This window comes from Lycium ferocissimum, chromosome 11 (genome assembly GCF_029784015.1).
Source record: "Lycium ferocissimum isolate CSIRO_LF1 chromosome 11, AGI_CSIRO_Lferr_CH_V1, whole genome shotgun sequence".
NCBI classification, from domain to species: domain Eukaryota; kingdom Viridiplantae; phylum Streptophyta; class Magnoliopsida; order Solanales; family Solanaceae; genus Lycium; species Lycium ferocissimum.
In genome coordinates this window covers 36932930-36954432 of record NC_081352.1, presented here as the reverse complement: position 1 = coordinate 36954432, position 21503 = coordinate 36932930, and the positions used below count along the sequence as shown (strand labels likewise).

At 36.3% G+C, this 21503-nt stretch overlaps 2 protein-coding genes across 19 annotated transcripts in view; both read right to left on the bottom strand.

The window, feature by feature from the left end:
• The window catches only part of LOC132037079 (probable E3 ubiquitin-protein ligase ZFP1), a 41198-nt gene that overhangs the window by 17389 nt on the left and 2306 nt on the right, over positions 1 to 21503 (bottom strand). For 5 of the 17 annotated variants that reach the window (XM_059427531.1, XM_059427530.1, XM_059427532.1 and 2 more), the window contains one exon: positions 20484 to 20544. Coding sequence is in view for 10 of the 17 variants with exons in the window: in XM_059427519.1 (XP_059283502.1) it covers positions 12881 to 13027; positions 13506 to 13673; positions 13788 to 13886; positions 14012 to 14403; positions 14832 to 15204 (1179 nt within the window). In the remaining 7 variants the exon portion in view is untranslated. Of the gene's footprint in view, positions 1 to 12620; positions 13028 to 13505; positions 13674 to 13787; positions 13887 to 14011; positions 14404 to 14831; positions 15266 to 17977; positions 18039 to 20483; positions 20545 to 20796; positions 20860 to 21503 lie in introns of those variants that run through there. The other 12 variants (XM_059427522.1, XM_059427520.1, XM_059427523.1 and 9 more) reach the window with 8 other exon arrangements.
• LOC132037078 (probable E3 ubiquitin-protein ligase ZFP1) lies at positions 3258 to 9363 on the bottom strand. Of its 2 annotated transcripts, XM_059427516.1 has the most exons (7): positions 9031 to 9363; positions 8721 to 8773; positions 5507 to 5944; positions 4744 to 5111; positions 4525 to 4623; positions 4248 to 4412; positions 3258 to 3741 (listed from the first exon to the last, which is right to left on the bottom strand). In XM_059427516.1, the coding sequence occupies exons 3-7, from the start codon at positions 5913 to 5915 to the stop codon at positions 3595 to 3597; spliced, it is 1188 nt and encodes a 395-aa protein (XP_059283499.1). In that variant the 5' UTR covers positions 5916 to 5944; positions 8721 to 8773; positions 9031 to 9363; the 3' UTR covers positions 3258 to 3594. The 2 variants fall into 2 exon arrangements, with proteins under 2 accessions (XP_059283499.1, XP_059283500.1); XM_059427517.1 differs by lacking the exons at positions 8721 to 8773; positions 9031 to 9363 and having other exon boundaries at positions 5507 to 6729.

Genomic DNA, 21503 nt, shown 5'->3' with positions numbered 1-21503 from the left:
ATATTTTAGCTAATTACATTTCGTAGCTATAGTTGCGCGCTACAGTAGATTGCTACAGTAGATTGTATTCAAAAATCGGATTGTATTCAAAATTCGATTGAGTCAGATTTCGCTGTATTCAATTCAGATTTTGTTGTATTCAAGTCAGATGTATTCAACTAAGTTGTATTCAAGTCAAATGTATTCAACTCAACTGCATGCATTTGTAGCTATTTTTACACTGTCTTCACTTTATTATATTTAAAATCGATTATATACGAAAAAAAATCCTTCAAAACACACACCCAAACACTGAATTTTGCACTAAAAAATTAACGAATACACTCAAATACTAAATACAAGAAATAAAATTCATTGTATTAATTTGTATACACTTCAAATTTACTGTATTCATTTTGTATACAAAAAGATCTCGTTCGAAATACAACCGAAAATCACCATATACACTGTATGTATACACTCCGATTTGAAATACAAAAAAATAAAAACCTCAGATCTGAGCCGCCACCGGAAAACGACCAGGCGACGACGACGTAGATACAAAAAAAGAAAAAAAAAGAAAAACTTTCTCTCTCTAGAAAAACAATAAAGCTCAGATCTGTTGTTGATGATAAGGAGGTGGCGACAGCGGTCAATGATGCTAGATCTAAGCATAGCTCCGGCGGACTTTGAAGCTTTGAAGCCATTAATGGAATTTTAGAGCTTTTTCTCTCTAGAAAAACAAAGAGATTTAAAGATAGAGAGAGAAACAAGGGGACTTCTACTGCACTAGGGTTAGATTTGACAGCGACAGCGGTGGAACTCACCGGAGATCTCCATGGTGGCAGGCGGCGGTGGAGAGAGAAGAAGCGGCTGTGGAGGAGGTAGTATGGTGAGAGAGTTGAGGGAGAAGAGAGAGGGTGTTGAGGGAAAATATTGATACAATGAAATAATAGAAGATGGTTTTGAATTAGTTATCTTGTGTCATTAACATACAAAATTTAGCTATGAGATGTAATTTGGGCAAAGTATAGCTACTAAATATAAATAAGCCCTAATGTTCTCTATACCATGTAGATTTTCCTAAATAAATTTATTATTAAAAAATTAATTTTTAATGTAACATGGCATAACAACTAGGAGAGAATGAGGATTTTATGGTGTTTAGTATATTTTGAAGAAAATAGTGATAGCTGAGTGATATTCTAGTCTTAATAAACAAAAGTGATATTAGTAAGCAATTCTCAAAACATCAGTGACCTTTGTACGGAATTTACTCGAATGCACTCCCTGCCAGAATTTTTGTTGAGGGACACAAAAAGAGAGGGTGCGAATGTATAAATATTAAAAGTATGGGTCCTGCTTTAGCGCAATTTGATCAACTTATGGGAGACAATGTGATTGATAGAATATAAGAGTCCACCAAACAGTATAAAGAACCAGGGAGAATCAGGTCCTCTATCTGTTCCCCTGAGTACGACAGAAAGTAAACAACACAAGATAGTTACGCGAAAAACTCCTTACTCAAGGGATTAAAAATCATGACCCACTGCAGTAGGATTTGCTCAAACTTCATTATAAATGAGTAACTTCATATTACAACCTATTGCAACCTAGGAATTAAACTCTTAATACCTCCCCCTTACAATAACGCTATTGCAAAGAAAACAACTTAACTAACTTTAGCCAAGTGAACAAATTAAACTCTGAATGGTGGATAATTCGTCCTACTATTACACTTCTTGAAAGCCATGTAGGAATACAAGATAAAGAACAAATGACAAAGACTCAACAAACCTACGGACTTTAGACATCTTTGGGAACTGGTCCTTCTGTTTGTTGCAGCTTTGTTCTTGAGAGCACTTAGAGATGCGGCGGCTTCACTTGAGAAGAGAGTGGTTTTCAGATTTGCAAGTGATAGGATTTCACTTGTAACATGTTGTTTATATAGGTGGAGCAAGTGTTGATGTGAAAGGGACGTTACATTGTCCACTAGCAACCTTAAGCTATGACCGTCTTCTTTACCGCATGTCGATCGATGTCGGCGACTTTACAGTGCAGAGTTGATCCTGCAACGGCTAGTGGAACCTAATCCCATCTGGTCCCTCTAAATGCATATATGGTTCCTCAGATCAGTTTGTCAAATCATCAAAACATGAAATAGCATAACTTATCATGATGTAACACGGCCTTACACTCAAAGCTCATGTTTTTTAATCCAAAGAAAATGAAATGTTTTCTTTATAAGTGGAAAATAGAAACATGAATGAAAGTGAAGATATTATATTCAGCATCAGAGGCGCATTCAAAATTTAAAGTTTAAGGTTCATACAAAGATCACCTAGTATTATTTTGATATCGTGTAGCTCATTGTCTTTATGTGTGTATTATTATGTGTTGCTTCATTTGTTATTTATCTTGATATTGTGATGTCTTATTTTTGTTACAATCCTACATTGACTAATGTGAAAGGGGGAGGATCATGCTACATTATTGATAGAGTTTGATCCCTCCTCCTCAATCGTGGAATGCAGGAAGCTCACCAAGTGAGCTAGCCCTCAACCCCCGATCTCCGGTAATAACAGTAAGTTCTAAAGTTAACTTTTGTGCATAATTAGTAAATTTTTTAATACAAATACAAAGCTTAAATTAAAACTAAGGAATTCGATCAAATTCGTACATAAGCTTCTAGCTCAGCCCCTCCTCCTCCTAAGGAGTTATTCAATTTACGTAAGTGAGGGATCTGAAGAGAAGTTCAACCATGACAACGGCTTTGATCAAGTTGCAACAAACAGAAGAATCGAAGAAACTGCATGACAAAATTATAAGAACATAAACTCCACAAAGAATGCAAACACGTTAGTATTGATGAGAGCATGCTTAATTAGTTAATAATTTAAAATCACTCCCTCAAATTATTTCTGATTTTCTACTACTAGTAATATGGTATTACAACAATGATAATTCATTTGTTGAATTGCTCGATAAACAGATAAGTATTAGTTATGAATATGGTTCGTCAGTTCGATTAAATCAGGCAAGACAATTGCATGTATGTTTTTTCATACTAGAAATTAAGGAGAGGTTCTTGCTAAGTATCTCGATCAATTTGAAGATGAAAAACAAGGAAAATTAGCTCTAGCATAAAATCAAAAGCTGAGTCCCACATAACGACACTCCATTGCAATCCCACAAGTCGGTTCGGAAAAGAATGGGCTATATGCGCAGACCTTACCCTATAATCCTACCTTTGTGGTGGTAGAGAGGTTGTTTCCAATGAACCCTCGGCTCAATCAAAATGTTTTTCAAAATAGGGTTGAAAAATACAAGAGTAGAGAAGCTATGATGATTGATGAAACGGATTGTCTATACAGCAGAACATAACTTATAAGTCTGTACAACTTCAACTACAACAACGTAAGGTCAACAAAAAATGTTTTTGGAGAGGTCAACAAAAAAAGTTTTTGGAGAGCTGGACTACGGCATAAAGTACATACAAAATTTATAATACAGTTCCAGTAACATTTTCCTCATCGGAGAGTAAACATTTAACAAGAGAACAAAATGCCTGCACTTTTATTTATTCATCGACCCACCATCTACCGCCTCCCGGTATTACAAGTCCTGTTTCTTTGTAGACAATGCTGTGGATTTGCACATAGGGCAAATGTTCTTCACAACCAACCATTTCTTTATACAGTCTTCATGATACTCGTGGCGGCACTCAAGAATGCCAATCTTATCTTGGTCGGCGTAATCAATCTGCAATAATGTGTGTAACATATGCAGGCCATCAGAGCTATCTCAAAGAAACAAGCAACAAGAAAAGGAATATAGCTCCACCGGAAAGCAAATCTTGAAAATTTAACACCACATAACTGAATACTAATATTCATGCAGAAGCAACAAAGATACAATCTTCAACGAAAGAACAAAATCACAACATAGAGGGTGAGGTGACATTGCGCCAGGTAGACAACCAAAAAGTCTCTCATTCGCGTGATAAGGAAACCTTATAAAGATTCAAGATAACGTTTTGATGAATTTACGATTTAGGAAGAGAATGACAACATAAACATTAAGCAGAGTGTTGTAAAAATAAGACAACTAAGGAAACTTTGTTAAAAAAATAAAAAATATATATATATAACAAGCTCAACAGAATCCAAATATTATACGTAGAAACTATAGGTCACAAATGGACTACTGAACTCTGCCAAAAGTCGTAATATTATTGTATCAACGATAAGTCAGCAAAGGGTTAATACCTGGCATATGACACAGTCAGTTTTGTGATCTTCACATGCAACACTTTCCAGAGCGCAAGGAGTCTCGGTAGACAAAAATATTCTCGTTTTCAAATTGGTAACAATAGCTTCCTCTGGTAAACCAGTTGTCACGTTGCCAATTTGCTCCCCCAATGCAAGAAGCTCCTGGAGAATTTTTACATCGCAGGATAAGTTACACAAGATTATAATAACTAATTGAACGAGAATTTTTACAAAAATGTGATGATACATGCACTTAACCAACAATATTCCTCACCTCATAAGACATGTGATCTATGTCCAAACGCATATCTCTGAACTGATCAACAACATTACCCACTTCATGATATGCTGGAACATCCAGCATTGCCACCCTCTAGTAAAATCACCAAAGAAAGAGATACCCCATCAACATCCAATCCCAGTACTTCAACTGCATGAAACAACACTACAACAAAGAGAACGAGAAGAACAGGTAAAATGGAAAAAATGTTACATTTTCTGGCAAAACTCTCATGTTAGGGAGGTTGTGGTGGCGAGTATTTGCTTCAGGCATGAATTCCCTTGGATGAGGTCTGTACATCCTAGAGCCAGTCGGTGAGAACGGTACAACACCTTGCGATGGATTATTAGAGCTATTGGACGAGCTATTTTGTAGGTAGACGCGTGCAGATGCTGTCATCTGTGGAGAGAAGCCCATGGCGTGGCCTACCGTGTATTGCATATTAGGTGGCATTTGATGATGGTGCGGTGATCCTTGAGGAACCGGTGCATGCAGAAAACTAGTCAAACCTCCATTGCTGGCAGTTACTTGATAACCTTGCACACCCATAAATCCAGCATCTACATAGCCTCCGGCACCACCTAAAGTAATATAAAGAAGCAGAGAAGGATGCAATTAATGAAGTTAAATTCTAGCACTTGGAGTAAAGATCACGAATTGCTGTTGATAATTTGAGGAGAGGGAAAAAAAAGTGAAATAAACATTATGCTACAAAATATGTGAATATGGCAAAAGGAAAGTATAAGATGTGTTTCATTGGATTGTCCCTTTTAAACATGTAAGAACCAAGGACAGTTGACGTATGCATTGCTCAACTTGGCGGCATGCTAATAGCTCCTAAGAAAACAAAACTAAGAAGAACAAGGACTTTGATGAAGGGGAGAAGTTAACCTATCAAATAAAAAAGTAGGCTGAATAGATACTCAGAAGTCATAAACGTAAAAAAAAAAAAAAAAAAAAAAATAGAGGTAGTTACCAGGCAGATAGGGTAAAGGAGCAGCCTGATTCCAGGCCCATGAATTATTTAACCCATGATTTACTGGAAATAGAAAATGTGTAGATGCAGACGGTGCAGCCACATAAGGGTTATAGTGATTTGATGATGTTGCAAATGCTGCAACATTGGTGGCAGGATGCAGCTGTTGAACCCCATTGGACGCTGGCATCCCATAGATTACAGCGCCCTCTTGATGGTTTGGTACATGGTGCAAATAGAAATTTCCAATGTTTCCTGCAGGTGGTACTACAGTGTGGACATTTGGATGTGGAAAAGCTGTAAAGTTCCCATACAATACACAAGGCTCTGGATGGATATACTCTTGACTCCGCTGATCTGCTCCCACATTAATTATGTGATTATTGTCTGACATACTCCTTCGCACCATGATATCAAGTACAACCTTGTGGATAATGTCTGGTCAGAGAAGAATAACCCGTCATGCAAAACTACATCATAATACATACATTAACTAAGAGATCACATAAACTCAGTTTCTGCCAGCTGATATCGATTTAATTAAACTTGAAGTTCAAAAAAAAAAAAAAAAAAAAAAAAAAATCAACAATCATCTCAAAAAGTACACTTCAAAAGGTAAAGGATTATCCTCTTTAATTCAGAGCTTGCTTCTGTAACACAAACCATCATAAACAATACACCAAGTAACAATAGAGCCAGATACTATCAATTTTTTCCTTAAAATGCGGTGATCACATTTGGTAAAGAGCAACCAAACCATGGGGAAAGAGAAGCGGGAATTAAATGAAGCGAATATGGCGCAAGGACAGACAGCAAGCTACTATTCCGGCTTCAAGAACAGCGAGTTCACTAGCCATGAATGGAGTAACTTCAAGATGGAAAAACTTTATTGTCCTCTTTTACATTATGAAGGGAGAAGAGATAAATGAGATAAGATCTACTCCCGTTATTAAATAACAGTAATCTAACCATCCATATTCAGGTCGAACAAACTGGCTGTGAGAGAGAGATACGAAAGAAAAAGAAAGATCATAGAGCGGATACGAAACTTAGTATATTGATTAAAGATGAGACGAAAAAAGGGGATCAGGAAGGATAGAAGTAACTATTAGCTACCAAAATTATCTTATCTATTACAGGTTAAGCTGAATTTGCCAAGCGGTTAGTAAACACTACAAAAAAAGTAGAAAAAGGACCAACAAGGAGCAGCCACATAAGGAGTGCTCCATCATTCTTGGGATGGATATGAACTCAAGACAATAGACTCAATATGAGATATATTAGATAGAGAACTCGTAAGTTAAAGGTGAGTAACCTCCAACTGAGGTCTCTCTTTGGAGCCCACAATAATCTTCCTACCATCCACTTCAAAAATAGAAATCTTTAAAACTGCAATGGTTTCCATACAGAGCGACTTTAGCTAAAGCTTTTATCACGAAGTTGAGCTAGTTCTATGAAGATTTGCCTTTCTTTCCTAGTTTAGCTCATACAACAAGAAGCTATAGAAAAGTCAACCCGATTGAAGGGGAGCCTTGGCGTAACTGGTAAAGTTGCTGCCATGTGACCAGGAGGTCACGGGTTCGAGCCGTGGAAGCAACCTCTTGCAGAAATGCAAGGTAAGGCTGCGTACAATAGAACCTTGTGGTCAGGCCCTTTCCCGGACCCCGCGTATAGCGGGAGCTTGGTGCACCGGGCTGCCCTTTTATAGGATATACTGGTTCACAGTTAAGGAAAGATATTATTGACAACAAAGAATAAGGTGCTACAAGGTATTACAGATAGATCATTTAGAAGATTCAAGGTTCCAAATATCTGGCTCCTCATTGCCACAGTTCAACGTGGTTCAAACTATGATTTAGTCATTCCAGTGGAGCTCAGATATAGCTTGAAAAGAAAATTGAAATCACCCAACGCAGATAAGATCTCTCGTGGCCAGTCGAGAACATGTTTAGAAAGGGGAATGTGCAAGATTTAAATGGATTTCCATAACAAAAGAAGAGAGGGCTGAGAAGGTAAGAAACATACACAGATAACAGTAACAACAGTCCAACAACCCCCACTTTTAATCTGGAGTAAAAATAAGTATCTCCAGGAAAAGCAGTTGAACAAAGACTGGACACCTTCTTCTCAGCTGAGAATCTAGCTTGAAGTTGATGTAATGGCAAAAAATACAACATAAACAACTTAAAGTTACGAAATAAAAAGGACAGAACGCGTAAAGCAAAAACTGACCTTTTTGTTTAAATGTCCACAGGGTTTTAAGCTACAAATTTAAAAAAGAGCTGAAACATCTGGTTACCATACTGGCTCACCATAGAGAAGTACAGTTCTTAAGGGAAACGCCTATAAACGATCGTAAACAAAGAACACACACTTGAATTTCAGAACCAGTAGTTTACAAATTAAATGAACCTTGATGACTCAGGTTAACAAGGTAAACATAACTTCGTAAACCTTTTCTTTAGGCAAAACTTCAAAAACTAAAAAAACAAATATACATTGATCAAACACACCAGGATGACTTCTTTTTCTTTTTTTAAAAGATATTACCACTCAAGAAGCTAAAAGACGTATATGAACAGCCAAGAGCTACATTGGAACTGTGGAATTGACTCATCTCATGTTCGAGAACATACTTCACTCCCAAATTAGTTAGGGTCGACTTTCCAAATCCTTCTTCTATTTTTTTTTATCAAGCAAGGGCTGGATTTTTTTTATTAGAGACGGCGGTGTCCGGGCCAATTTGCACACACCTCGATTGTTCCACTGGATACCTGTTGGTGAGACCTCTCACCAGCACAAATATTGAGTAAATCTACCTACCAATGTTTCGGGAGATGGGAAGAAATCACCAAGTGTTCTCTCCCACCATTTCGCTCCATTTAGACACCTTTCATTCAAACAAAACAATCCCCGGAGACTAATTAAATAATTTAAAACCTTCAATTTTTCACTTTTTTACCCCCTAAACAACAAATGTACATAACGGTTGTGGAAAATAGTTCTTATAGAGTCCCATTTAAGTTGATTCTAAGTTGTACATACACAAACACTAGATATAGACATAGAATAAACTAATCTTTAAGAATTATTCAGTGAGAATTAACATGCAACTGATATAAAAGGTTAAAAACAGATGCAATTCATTAATTAAACTGGAAAAAAAGAATACTACTAGATAAATAAAAAATTAAAAAAAAAACTACCACTTTACCTTACAAAAAATCGATTTTTTTGCTGTTAAAATTTCACCACAACTGGAGAGCCCTACATAAATAACAAAACCAAAAAAAAAAGCCCTATAATTGAGTTAGATATAAGTAAAAAATGGTGATCATGATCATATATATAAACAAAATCCAGCAAGAAACCCACAAAAAATTTCCTCTGGGAACTAAATGCATGCACTTTCACGTGTTTGTGTTCTTGAAAATCTGTTTTTCGATATGTTCTATAAACTAACCGACCAAGAAAAAAAGATATTGTTTTTCGATATAAACTAAAGCGAAAGGAGAAAAACTAACATAAATAGAGAGAATACACGTGTTGTTCTTGAAAATCTGTGGACGATTACTGTAATCTTTGTATCTTTGTGACTACGTGTCTGTTGTGGTTTTTGTCCGAAAACACGGTGGAAAGTTGTTCATCATCCTCGACCCGAATGGAGCCTCCACAAATGCAATCGGGTCACTGACTGATCTCCGGTGAGAATTCAAGAAAGTAGGCATGTTGTGAAAACGCCAATTATGTGCCGTGCTGGGAACTTTAGGTGGTTGTTGAGCCATGCAGCACTTAGCACTCTACTAAAATGGCAAAGGTTCTATTGTAGTTCAAGAGAATTGAGCTTTTGGTGTATATCAAGAAGAGAAGGAATATTGAATATTGAAGAAGATGGGCTAATAGTGAGAAATAAGGTGTATTTTGAGTATCTAGTTTAGGAGGGTAAGTTGGTCAAAGGGTTATTTATTTTAACTTTTCACTTAGGCTCGTTTGGTACTAGGGATAAAGGATAAATAATCCCATGATTAAATTTGAGATGAGTTTATCCCATGTTTAATTGGGATAAAATCGCGGTATAATTAATCCCGAAATTAGTTATCCCGAGATTGTAGTGTTATTTTATCCCTATAGGAGGGTGGAATAACTAATCCCAGGATAAGTAATCCTGGGATAACTTGTTTCCCAACCACACGACCCCTTAGCGTTCCGTATTTATATTAGAGTCTTACATTAATTTGAATTCACCTTACTTAAAAGGGGTCGTTTGGTACGCGGACTAAGTTATTCCGGTATTATAGTCCTAATATTATAAATCCAGGACTAATTATCCCACCTAGGAGGTGGGATAAAATAATATTAACCTTGATGGGATAAGATGGGTTACCTTAGACTAACTTTAGGATAAATTTATACCTTCAACCAAATAAGGTATAAAATTTATCCCAAAGTTAATCCCGGAATATCCCACCTTATCCCGCGTGCCAAACGACCCCAAAAGATTTATTTCATACGAAAGCACTCGAGTAAATTTCTTAAAAGGCCACTCATGCATTGAGAATTGTTTATAAATATTATTTTTGTTTTTTAGGACCAAAAAAATCACTCAACTATCACTATATTCCTTGTGTTGATGATCTATCGGAAACAGCCTCCCTACCTCTCAACGTAGGGGTAAGGTTTGTGACATTCTACTGTCCTCAGACCCCACTTTATTATATCACTATTTTCCTCAGAATATACTAAATACACAAAACCTTCATTCCCTCGTGGTTGGTATGACATGTTACATTAAAATTCTATTTCTTTAATAATACGAGTAATAAATTTATTTTACTCATCAAATCTATTTAACCCAGCCCAACCCAAACCTATTTAACCGACCGACCCATGTCTTATATCAATTTAACCCGATTAGGAAACATCAAGAAATTAACTTTTATACCCGTTTTTCTTTCACACCTAAATAATACTCCCTTCATCCCAATTTATGTGGCATCATTTGACCGGGCACGGAGTTTAAGAAATAAGGGAAGACTTTGTTATGTTTACCAAATTACCCTTACTTTTAGTGCCTACTTTTGTTGATTTTTCTTCACAACAAGTACACATCTTTAAAAGTAAGTGGGGCCCAACAAGGGTAAAATAGAGATGGTGTCATTAAAGATTTGCCTAACAAGAAGGTGACATTCATTTTGAGACGAACTAAAAAGGAAATGATGCCGCACAAATTGGGACGGTGACATTCATTTTGAGACGGACTAAAAAGGAAATGATGCCGCACAAATTGGGACGGAGAGAGTAGCTACCAGACAATCAAAAATTGACACGAGGAGCCTCCCATTTCTTTCATCAACACACGAGAAATTAATGGTTCATCATGCCAGATTTCATTAGAATGACAATATTTTCTCTCCATATAAAGATTTGGTGTTTGAGGAAACAATTAGACTAGTTCCCTAAAGATCTGTTTGGAAAGCCACCTGGTAATTGGAATTGTTGTAATTATTAGGGTAGTAATTACACAGCCTAGTAATTACGCATTATAGTAGTTACGTGGACATGTTTGTCTGTCATAACGTAATTACAGTGTAATTACAAGCACACTGTTTGGTTGCACATTTGTAATTACACAGTTAAATTAGTTTAAAAATAAAAATTAACCTTGACAAATATGTGCCTTTATAAATGATATATAAACTAGATTTTTGAGATAAATATTGTTTCTTGAAAATATATTAATTAATAATCACATATTTGTAAATAGTATTGTAAAAGTAATTGTATATATTTTACAAATTAATAATGTTTTAATTTAATTAATTATAAAAATAAAAAGCAGACCCCTTAAGAAAATACTAACTCCTAGACAAAAAGAGGTAATTAGACTAAACTGTCTTAATTAAATAAGTATTGAGATTTGATCACTAGCACTTAATAGGGACAAATCTGAAAAATTAAGGTCAATTCTATCTTGATTTGATAAGTGGAAACTCTTTTTAACTCAAGAAAAAAAGGCTAAGTGGACACTTTTTTTTATCCGGATTAGGAAGAAATTTTAACTACTTGATCTTTATTTACGTCTAAGTTATAATCTCTCTCAATTAAATGTTTACTTTATTTATGCGTGTCATCTCTATTAAAGACAAAAATTTTACTAAAGGGTAAAATGAAAAAAAATAATTAATTTTGTCTTGAAATTATAAATCGACAAATAATTTGAAACAACTATTTTTAGTAACCACGATAAATAAATTGAAACTTAGGGAGCAGTAGTCATACTTATCAAAAATAAAATAACCCTTTTTTCTCAACCAATCAATACTTAGAAAACGCTAGAAATGGAAAAAGTGAAGAAATCTTGCGAAGGTACTGAAGATTACAAAGCTCAGCATGTAGAAATACAGAAGCCGATATTGTTTTATGATTTTATGAGTAATGATTTAAGCGATGATAGAACTTCTTTCTCATGCTTTTCTAATTATGTGAGCTCTGATTCAAGTGCCCTCACTGAAGTTTCTTCTAATTCAAGTGGGGACTAATAGAGCATGAAGAAGCTAGTAAACAGTTTCTGTGATGTAATTTCATTAATTATTTGATTAATTATGGATGCAATAAATCTTTTTTCCCCAATCTGTTTCTAGCGTTTGTTGAATCGCTCGATCAATATAAGTATTAGTTATGGATACGATTCGTCAGCTCGACTAAATCAGGCATATGTTTTTTGTACTAGAAATTAAGACGACGATTCTTGGTAAGTATCTTGGTCAACTTGAAGATGAAAAACAAGAAAAACGAGCACTATCATAGCATCAAAAGTTGAGTACCACACAACAACCCAGTGTAATCCGACAAGTAGGTTCTGGGAAGGGTGGCTTGTACACAAACCTTACCCTACCTTTCTTTGTTGGGCTAGAGAAGTTGTTTCCAATGGAACCTCATCTCAACAAAAATGTTTTCCAAAACAGGCTTGAAAAATACAAGTGTAAAGAAGCTATGCAACAGCAACAACAACATACCAGTATAATCCCCCGAGTAGGGTCTGAGGAGGGTAGAGTGAACACAAACCTTAACCTTGGGAGGTGTCCGATAGACCATCGGCTCAAGGAAAAGCAAATGAAACAAAAGTAGCTATGATGAAACAGAATATCTATACAACAGAACCAAATTACAAGTCTGTACAACTTTAGCTCCACAGACAAGGTCAACAAGCAAAAGTTTTTGGAGAGCTGGACTACGGCACAAAGTATGTACAAAATTTATAATACAGTTTCAGGAACATTTTCCTCATCGGAGAATAAACATTTAACGAGAGAGTACAAAATGCCTGCTCTATTCTAATTATTCATTGACCCGTCATCTACCGCCTCCCGGTATTCACAAGTCCTGTTTCTTTGTAGACAATGCTGTGGATTTGCAGATAGGGCAAATATTCTTCACAACCAACCATTTCTTTACGCACTCTTCATGATATTCATGCCCGCACTCAAGAATGCCAATCTTTTCTTGGTCGCCGTAATCAGTCTACAATAATGTGTGTAACATATGCAGACCATCAGAGCTATCTCAAAGAAACAAGCAACAAGAAAAGGAATATAGCTTCACCTGTGCAAATCTTGAAAATTGAACACCACATAACTGAATACTAATATTCATGCAGAAGCAAATAAGATGCAATCTTCAAAGAATGAACAAAATCACAACATAGAGGGTGAGGTGACATTGTGCCAGGTAGACAACCAAAAAGTTTCTCATTCGCGAAATAAGGAAACCTTAGATTCAAGATAACGTTTTGATTAATTTACGACTTAGGAAGAGAATGACAACATAAACATTAAGCAAAGTTCTGTAAAAATAAGTCAAATAAGGAAACATTGTTCATAAATTAAATATAACAAGTACAACAGCATCCAAATATACTTACAAACTATAGGTCACAATTGACTACTGAACCCTGCAAAAAATCTTGATATTATTGTATCAAACTATAAGTCAGCAATACCTGGCATACGACGCAGAAATCAGTTTTGTGATCTTCACATGCAACACTTTCCAGAGTGCAAGGAGTCTCGGTAGACAAGAATATTCTCGTTTTCAAATTGGTAACAATAGCTTCCTCTGATAAACCAGTTGTCACGTTGCCAATTTGCTCCCCCAATGCAAGAAGCTCCTGGATAGAAATTTTATATCGTAGGATAAGTTACCCAAGATAATGGTAAATAATTGAACGAGAATCTTTACAAATATGTGATGATACATGCACTTAACCAACAATGTTCCTCACCTCATAAGACATGTGATCTATGTCCAAACGCATATCTCTGTGCTGATCAACATCATCACCCACTTCATGGTAACCTGGAACACCCAGCATTGCCACCCTCTAGTAAAATCACCAAAGAAAGAGATACCCCATCAACATCCAATCCCATTACTTAACTGCATGAAACTACACTACAACAAAGAGAATGAGAAGAACTGGTAAAATAGGGAAAAAAAAAAAATTACATTTTCTGGCAAAACTCTCATGTTAGGGAGGCTGCGGTGTTGAGTATTTGCTTCAAGCATGAATTCTCTTGAATGAGGTCTGTACAACCTAAAGCCAGTTGGTGGGAAAGGTCCGATATATCTAGACCCGCCCTCTACAACACCCTGCAATGGATTATTAGTGCTATCAGACGAACTATTCCGTAGGTCGATGCGTGAAGATGCTGTCATCTGTGGAGAGAAGCTCATAGTGCGCCCTCCCATATATTGCATATTAGGCGGCAGAAGATGATGGTGTGGTGGTCCTTGAGGAACCGGTGCATGCACAAAACTAGTCAAACCTCCATTGCTGGCAGCTACTTGATAACCTTGCACACCCATGTTTCCAGCATCTACATAGCCTCCGGTACCACCTAAATTAATATAAAGAAGCAGAAGAAAGCTGCAATTAATGAAGTTAACTTCTGGCACTTGGAGCAAAGATCATGAATTGCTGTTGATAATTTGAGAAAGGAAAGAAAAAGTGAGATAACATTAGGGTATAAAGCTAACTTTTAGAACTTGGAATAAAGAGACACTTATGCCACAAAATATGTGAATATGGCAAAAGAAAACTATAAGATGTGTTTCCAGTAGATTGTCCCTTTTAAACATGTACGAAGAAAGGACAGTTGATGTATGCATGGCTCAACTTGGTGACATGCTAACAGCTCCTAAGAAAACAAAACTTAGAAGAACAAGGACTTTGATGAAGGGGAGAAGTTAACCTATCAAACAAAAAAGTAGGTTGAATAGATGCTCAAAAGTCATAAACGTAAAAAAGAAACAAAGAAGTAGTTACCGGGCAGATAGGTTAAAGGAGCAGCCTGATTCCAGGCCCATGATTTATGTAATGGAGCAGCCACATAAGGGTTATAGTTATTTGATGATGTTGCAAATGCTGCAACATTGGTAGCAGGATGCGGCTGTTGAACCCCATTGGACAGTGACATCCCATAAATTACAGCGCCCTCTTGATGGTTTGGTAGATGGTGCAAATAGAAATTTCCAATGTTACCTGCAGCTGGTACTACAGCGTGGTGGACATTTGGATGTGGAAAAGCTGTAAAGCTCCCATACGACACACAAGGCTCTGGATGGATATATTCATGACTCTGCTGATCTGCTCCCAGATCAATTATGTGATTACTGTATGACATACTCCTTTGAACCATGATGTCAAGTACAATCTTGTGATTAATGTCTGGTCAGAGAAGAATAACCTGTCATGCAAAACTACATCCCAGTACATAACTAAGAGAGTGAATAAGCTCATACTCATTTAATTAAACTTGAAGTTTAATGCTTATATTGAAATTTTTCTTGACATTCATCTCAAAAAAGTACACTTCACAGGTGACTACATAGTTAAAAAGATCCTATTCGAAAGTTTTAGGTTTATCCTCTTTAACTCAGAAGTTTGCTTACTGTCACATGTTAATTATTGTCTGACCTTCTTTGTCATGCTTTCTCTTGAGCCGAGGGTCTTTCGGTAACAGTCTCTCTACCTCCCAAGGTAGGAGTAAGGTCTGCCTACACTCTACCCTCCCCAGACTCGAGTAAGGTCTGCCTACACTCTACCCTCCCCAGACCCCACTTGTGGGATCACACTGGATATGTTGTTGTTTGTTGCTTACTGTAACACACGCAATCATAGACATTACATCAAGTAATAATAGAGTCAAAAGTATCGATTTTTTTCTTCAGATGGAGTTGTTAATTTGGTAAAGAGTAACCAAACCATGGAGAAAGAGAACCGGGAATTATATGAAGTGAAATGGCACGTGTATAGACAGCATGCTACTATTCCGGATCTAACCCAGTCCGGACACAGGAAAGCTACACAGGTACCCACTGCCACAAAAAAACAAATCTTAAAGCCCGATACAAATGGAGAAAAGGATGATGGTGGGACAAAGAAGGTGGTGAGGAAAAAGAGGGCTAGACATGGGGTACTGGAAATATCATGGGTGAAGGAACACCAAGATGTGCAAAATACACCTAACGAGTAGAAGCTAACTTTTGTCAGAGAAAGAATTTAGTTCATTAGGGCAATTAGGTCATTCTGTCGCAACTTTAAAACCATTAGGGGCGAAATATTTCAATTTTATTGAGTGAAAAGGTAGCTGCAGGATACTACTGGTATCGCAGTAAGCATAGTTACTCAAGGTGGCAGCCGTAAGGCTTCAATAAAATATAGCCTTGTGAAGTTCAAACCGACTGGCTAGATCCTTTGCAGCTATGCATTCAAAGGATTTCCACTAACCATACTATTTTAGCAAAAATAACAATGCAGATAAAAATAGAAAATAATTTCTACATTTGTTTAGTAATATCATATAAAAGAATAAAATCACATTTCTAAAGCATTCAATTCCCTCAGATGCCAAATTTCTGACCTGGATACATAGCATTAACATTATTACATCGAAATGATTAGTTTTATCTCCAGAAGAAATAATATAATTGTAATCTGCAGCAAATTCCCAGCTAAGCCTAGATGTTACTATTATTACCATCCTTTTTATAAGCACTACTTATTACGCATACCATCCTTAAACAGATAACAGAGACGATAATAGAAGAAACATGCATCTACTATTGCGAAGAATTACTAACGTAAAAATCTGACTTACAGACAAGTGCAATATATTTTAATAAGGAAAATAGGAAAATCAGATCTAGGAAACATAATTAAATAGGGGAAATAACTAAACAATTCAAATAAGTCTCAGCCAAAAACATGCAAAAGTTTCATAGCAAAAGGCTCTTTTGGACAGATCTCTTCCCCTGAGTACATATTAACATGCCAAGACCTTCTTCCTTGAATCATCCAGGCAAACTTGAGAGAGGACACTTCTTTTATTTGTTTATGTCTTTCAGAGAAGAAGTTGTGACCAAACTGACAACCCAGATAAAACCTTCACGCATTCACAGTAGCGAAAGGCCGTCTTTACTCTCTTAGCCAGTCAAGAACCAAATAGAGCCTCGAAGTCTACAGAAGTGCACATCCACTTCACATAGCAAAGCTTAAAAACTGCAATGGTTCCATACAGAGCGAATTTTAGCTAAACCGTTTATCACGAAGTTGAGCTAGCTCTATGAAGCTTTGCTTTCTTTCCTAGTTCGCTTATAGAACAAGAAGCTTTCAAAAAGTCAACCAGATAGGAAGTACGGTTCCTAAGGGAAATGCCTATATAGAATCGGAACAAAGAACACACACTTGAATTTCAGAACAAGTAGTTTAAAAATTCAACGAGCCTTGATGACTGAGGTTAACCAAGGCAAACGTAACTTCAAAAACAAAAAAACAATTATACACTGATCAAACACATTCAGAGTTCAAGTAAAATTTAATAACTGTTAGTCAAGACTCAAGAAAACAATGCCCAGAAGCTTCACTCTGAAATTAGTTAGGGTCGACTCTCCGAATCCTTCTTTTTTTTGATCAAGCAAGGGGCTGGATTTTTTATTTTTCTTAGAGACGGAAGTGTCCGGGCCAACTTGCACACACACCTCAATTGTTCCACCGGGTACCTGCTACCTCCCACAAGCACAGGGATGAGTAAGTCTACCTACCAATGTTTTGGCAGATGGGAAGAAATCACGAAGTGCTTTCTACCACCTTTTCGCTCCATTTAGACCTTTCTTTCTAACAAAACAATGCCCAGAGACTAAATAAATAAGTTAAAACCTCCAATTTTTCACCCTTTTTCCCCCTAAACAACAAATGTACATAAACACTGTGGAAAATGGTTCTTATAGAGTCCCATTTAAGTTAATTCTAAATTGATACACAAACACTAGATATAGACATAGAAAAAATTAATCTTTAAGAATTATTCAGGGAAAATTAACATGCAACTGATATAAAAAGTTAAAAACACATGCAACTCACTAACTAAAATGGAAAAAAAGAGTACGAGAAAAATAAAAATAAAATCATACCTTTTTAGCATACAAAAAATCGATTCTTTTGCCCTTAAAATTTCACCACAACTGGAGAGCCCTACATAAATAACAAAACAAAAAAAAAAGGCCCTAAATTGAGTTAGATATAAATTGAAAAAAATGGTGATCAATGATCATATAAACAAAATCCAGCAAAAACCCACAAAAAGTTTCTTTTGGGAACTAAATGCATGCACTTTCACAAAATTAATTAACAAAATAAATAAAGCTCTAACCAGCCAAAAAAAAAAAAAAGATTGTTTTTCGATAACTTCTATAAACTAAAGAAAAAGCAGAAAAACTAAACAAACAGAGGGTTGATGAAGTGATTCCAAATGAAGTATAGAGATAAATAGTATTTGATTAACTTAAATAGAGAGAAGCATGCATTAACACGTGTTTGTCGTTCTTGGAAAACTGTGGATTACTGTAATTACCATTTTTTCTTTATATCTTCCTGGCTGTAAACTGCTACGTGGCTGTTTGCATTATTGTCATTAATGGCCGAAAACAAAGTAGTAAGTTGTTCATCATCCAATTTATTATTCGACCCGAATGAGAATTCCGGTGAGAATTCCTCCTGTTCAACTAAAAATCAAGAAATGGGACCATGTTGTGAAATGGCCAATTGTGTGCCATGGTTGGAACTTTAGGTGGTAGTTGAGCCATGCCCTTTACTAAAATGGCAAAGGTTCTATTGTGCTTCAAGAGAATTGAGCTTTTGGGTATATAAAGAACAAGAAGAAAGGATAATAGTAAGTGAGAATAAGGTGTATTTTGGCTAGTAATGAAAGGCAAAAGGGTGTGATGTGAGTATTTATTTTAGGAGGTTAAGTTGGTTAAAAGGTTATTTATTTTAGTTTTTTCACTTGGCGTTCTGTATTTATATTGGACAATCGATTAATTCGAATTCATGTTGCTTAAGATTCATGTCAGATGAAAGCGCTTTATACCAGAATTTTTTTTATATTCAGAATTCGTAAGTTAAAGGTAAGTAACCTCCAATTCAGGCGTCTCTTTGGAACCCAGAATTATCTTCTTTCCATTCACTTCACATAGAAAAGATTAAAAACTGCAATGGTTCCAAACAGGGTGACTTTTAGTTAAACCTTTTATCACGAAGTTGTGCTAGCTCGATGAAAATTTCCCTTTCTTCCCTAGTTAGCTTATAGAACAAGAAGGTTTCCATTAGTCAACCAGATATGAAGTACGGTTCCTCAGGGAAATGCCTATAAACAATCTTAACAAAGAACACACTTGAATTTCAGAACCAGTAGTTTACAAATTCAACGAACCTTGACGACTGAAATTAACCAAGTCAAACGTAACTTCATAAACCTTTTCTATATAAGGCATAACTTCAAAAACAAAAAAAAACAATTATACACTGATCAAACACGTTCAAAGTTCAAGTAAAATTTAATAACTGTTAGTCAAGACTCAAGAAAACAATGCCCAGAAGCTTCACTCTGAAATGAGTTAGGGTCGACTCTCTGAATCCTTCTTTTTTCTTTTTCTTTTTTTGATCAAGCAAGGTGCTGGATTTTTCATTTTCTTAGAGACGGCTGTGTCCGGGCCAACTTGCACACACCTCGATTGCTCTACCGGGTACCTGCTACCTCCCACCAGCACAAGTATGAGTAAGTCTACCTACCAATGTTTCGGCAGGTGGGAAGAAATCACCAAGTGTTTTCTCCCACCTTTTCGCTCCATTTAGACACCTTTCTTTCCAACAAAACAATGCCCAGAGACCTATGTTGCTCGGACTCTTCACTTTCGGTGCCGCACCCGTGTCGACACGACATGGGTGTGGGTGTGGGATCCGTACCCGATCTGGTCAACCAGTTTTGGGTACTTTGACCAAAATCGAGGGAGAAATTCCGGACAGATTCAATGATTTCTGTAATCAAAACAAAAAGCTATGGTGAAATTGAAGAAAATGGAATAACTTGTATATAGAAATTTCTATGTCACTCCTTTTCCTTTATCTCCTTCCGAGATTCTCCTCTTGATCAATATTTTCTCCTCAAGCTTTCCACATAATATCTCAAAATTTAGGTTTTATAACTCTATTTTTAGGATTTTGAATTATTTTTTGCCGAATACCCACACCCGTATCCGCACCAGGATCCATACCCTCGTATCTTAAAATTTAGATCGTGAAGAATCCGACCTCTAGATCCGTACCCGTATCCGACACCCGCACCCGAGTCCGAGCAACATAGCCAGAGACTAAATAAATAATTTATAACCTTCAATTTTTCACCTTTTTCCCCTTTAAACAATAAATGTACATAACCATTGTGGAAAATGGTTCTTATAGAGTACCATTTAAGTTGATTCTAAATTGATACACAAACACTAGATATAGACAGAGAAAAAATTAATCATTAAGAATTATTCAGGGAAAATTAACATGCAACTGATATAAAAAGTTAAAAACACATGCAATTCACTAATTAAAATGGAAAAAAAGAGTACAAGAAAAATAAAAAAACCATACCTTTTTACCATACTAAAAATTGATTCTTTTGCCCTTAAAATTTCACCACAACTGGTGATCCCTACATAAATAACAAAACCAAAAAAAAGGCCCTAAATTTGAGTTAGATATAAATTTAAAAAAAATGGTGATCAAGAAGTTGTGCCAACTCTATGAAAATTTTCCTTTCTTCCCTATTTAGCTTACAGAATAAGAAGGTTTCAAAAAGTCAACCAGATAGGAAGTACGGTTCCTAAGGGAAATGCCTATGAACAATCGTAACAAAGAACACACACTTGAATTTCAGAACCTGTAGTTTACAAATTCAACGAACCTTGATGACTGAGGTTAACCTAGGCAAACATAACTTTGTAAACCCTTTCTTCATAAAGCATAACTTCAAAACCAAAAAAACAAATTATACACTGATCAAACACTTTCAAAGTTCCAAGTAAAATTCAATAAGGCATAATACATAAAAAGACCCTTAAACTTGCCCTCAGCTGGCAATGATGCCCTCCAACTTTGGGTGTGCACAAGTAGGCACCTCAACTTGTATAAAGTTGAGCACGTAAACACAAATGCTAATGTGGCACTGACGTGGCACGTAAATTTTGGAGGTGTCCAGAAGATCATTTACGTGCCACGTGCCATGTCAGTGCCACATCAAAATTTATGTGCCACTTCAGTGCCACATCAGCATTTGTGTTTACGTGTTCAACTTTATACAAGTTGAGGTGCCTACTTGTGCACACCCAAAGTTGGAGGGCATACCTACCGGCTGAAGCCAAGTTTGAGGGTCTCTTTATGTATTATGCCATTCAATAACTATTAGTCAAGAAAACAATGCCCAGAAATTTCACTCCCAAATTAGTTAGGGTCGACTCTATGAATCCTTCTTCTTTTTCTTTTTCTTTTTTTATCAAGCAAGGGCTGGATTTGTTTTCTCAGAGACGGTGGTGTCCGGGCCAGCTTGCACACACCTCGATTGTTCCACCGGGTACCTGCTACCTCCCACCCACACAGGTATCAAGTAAGTCT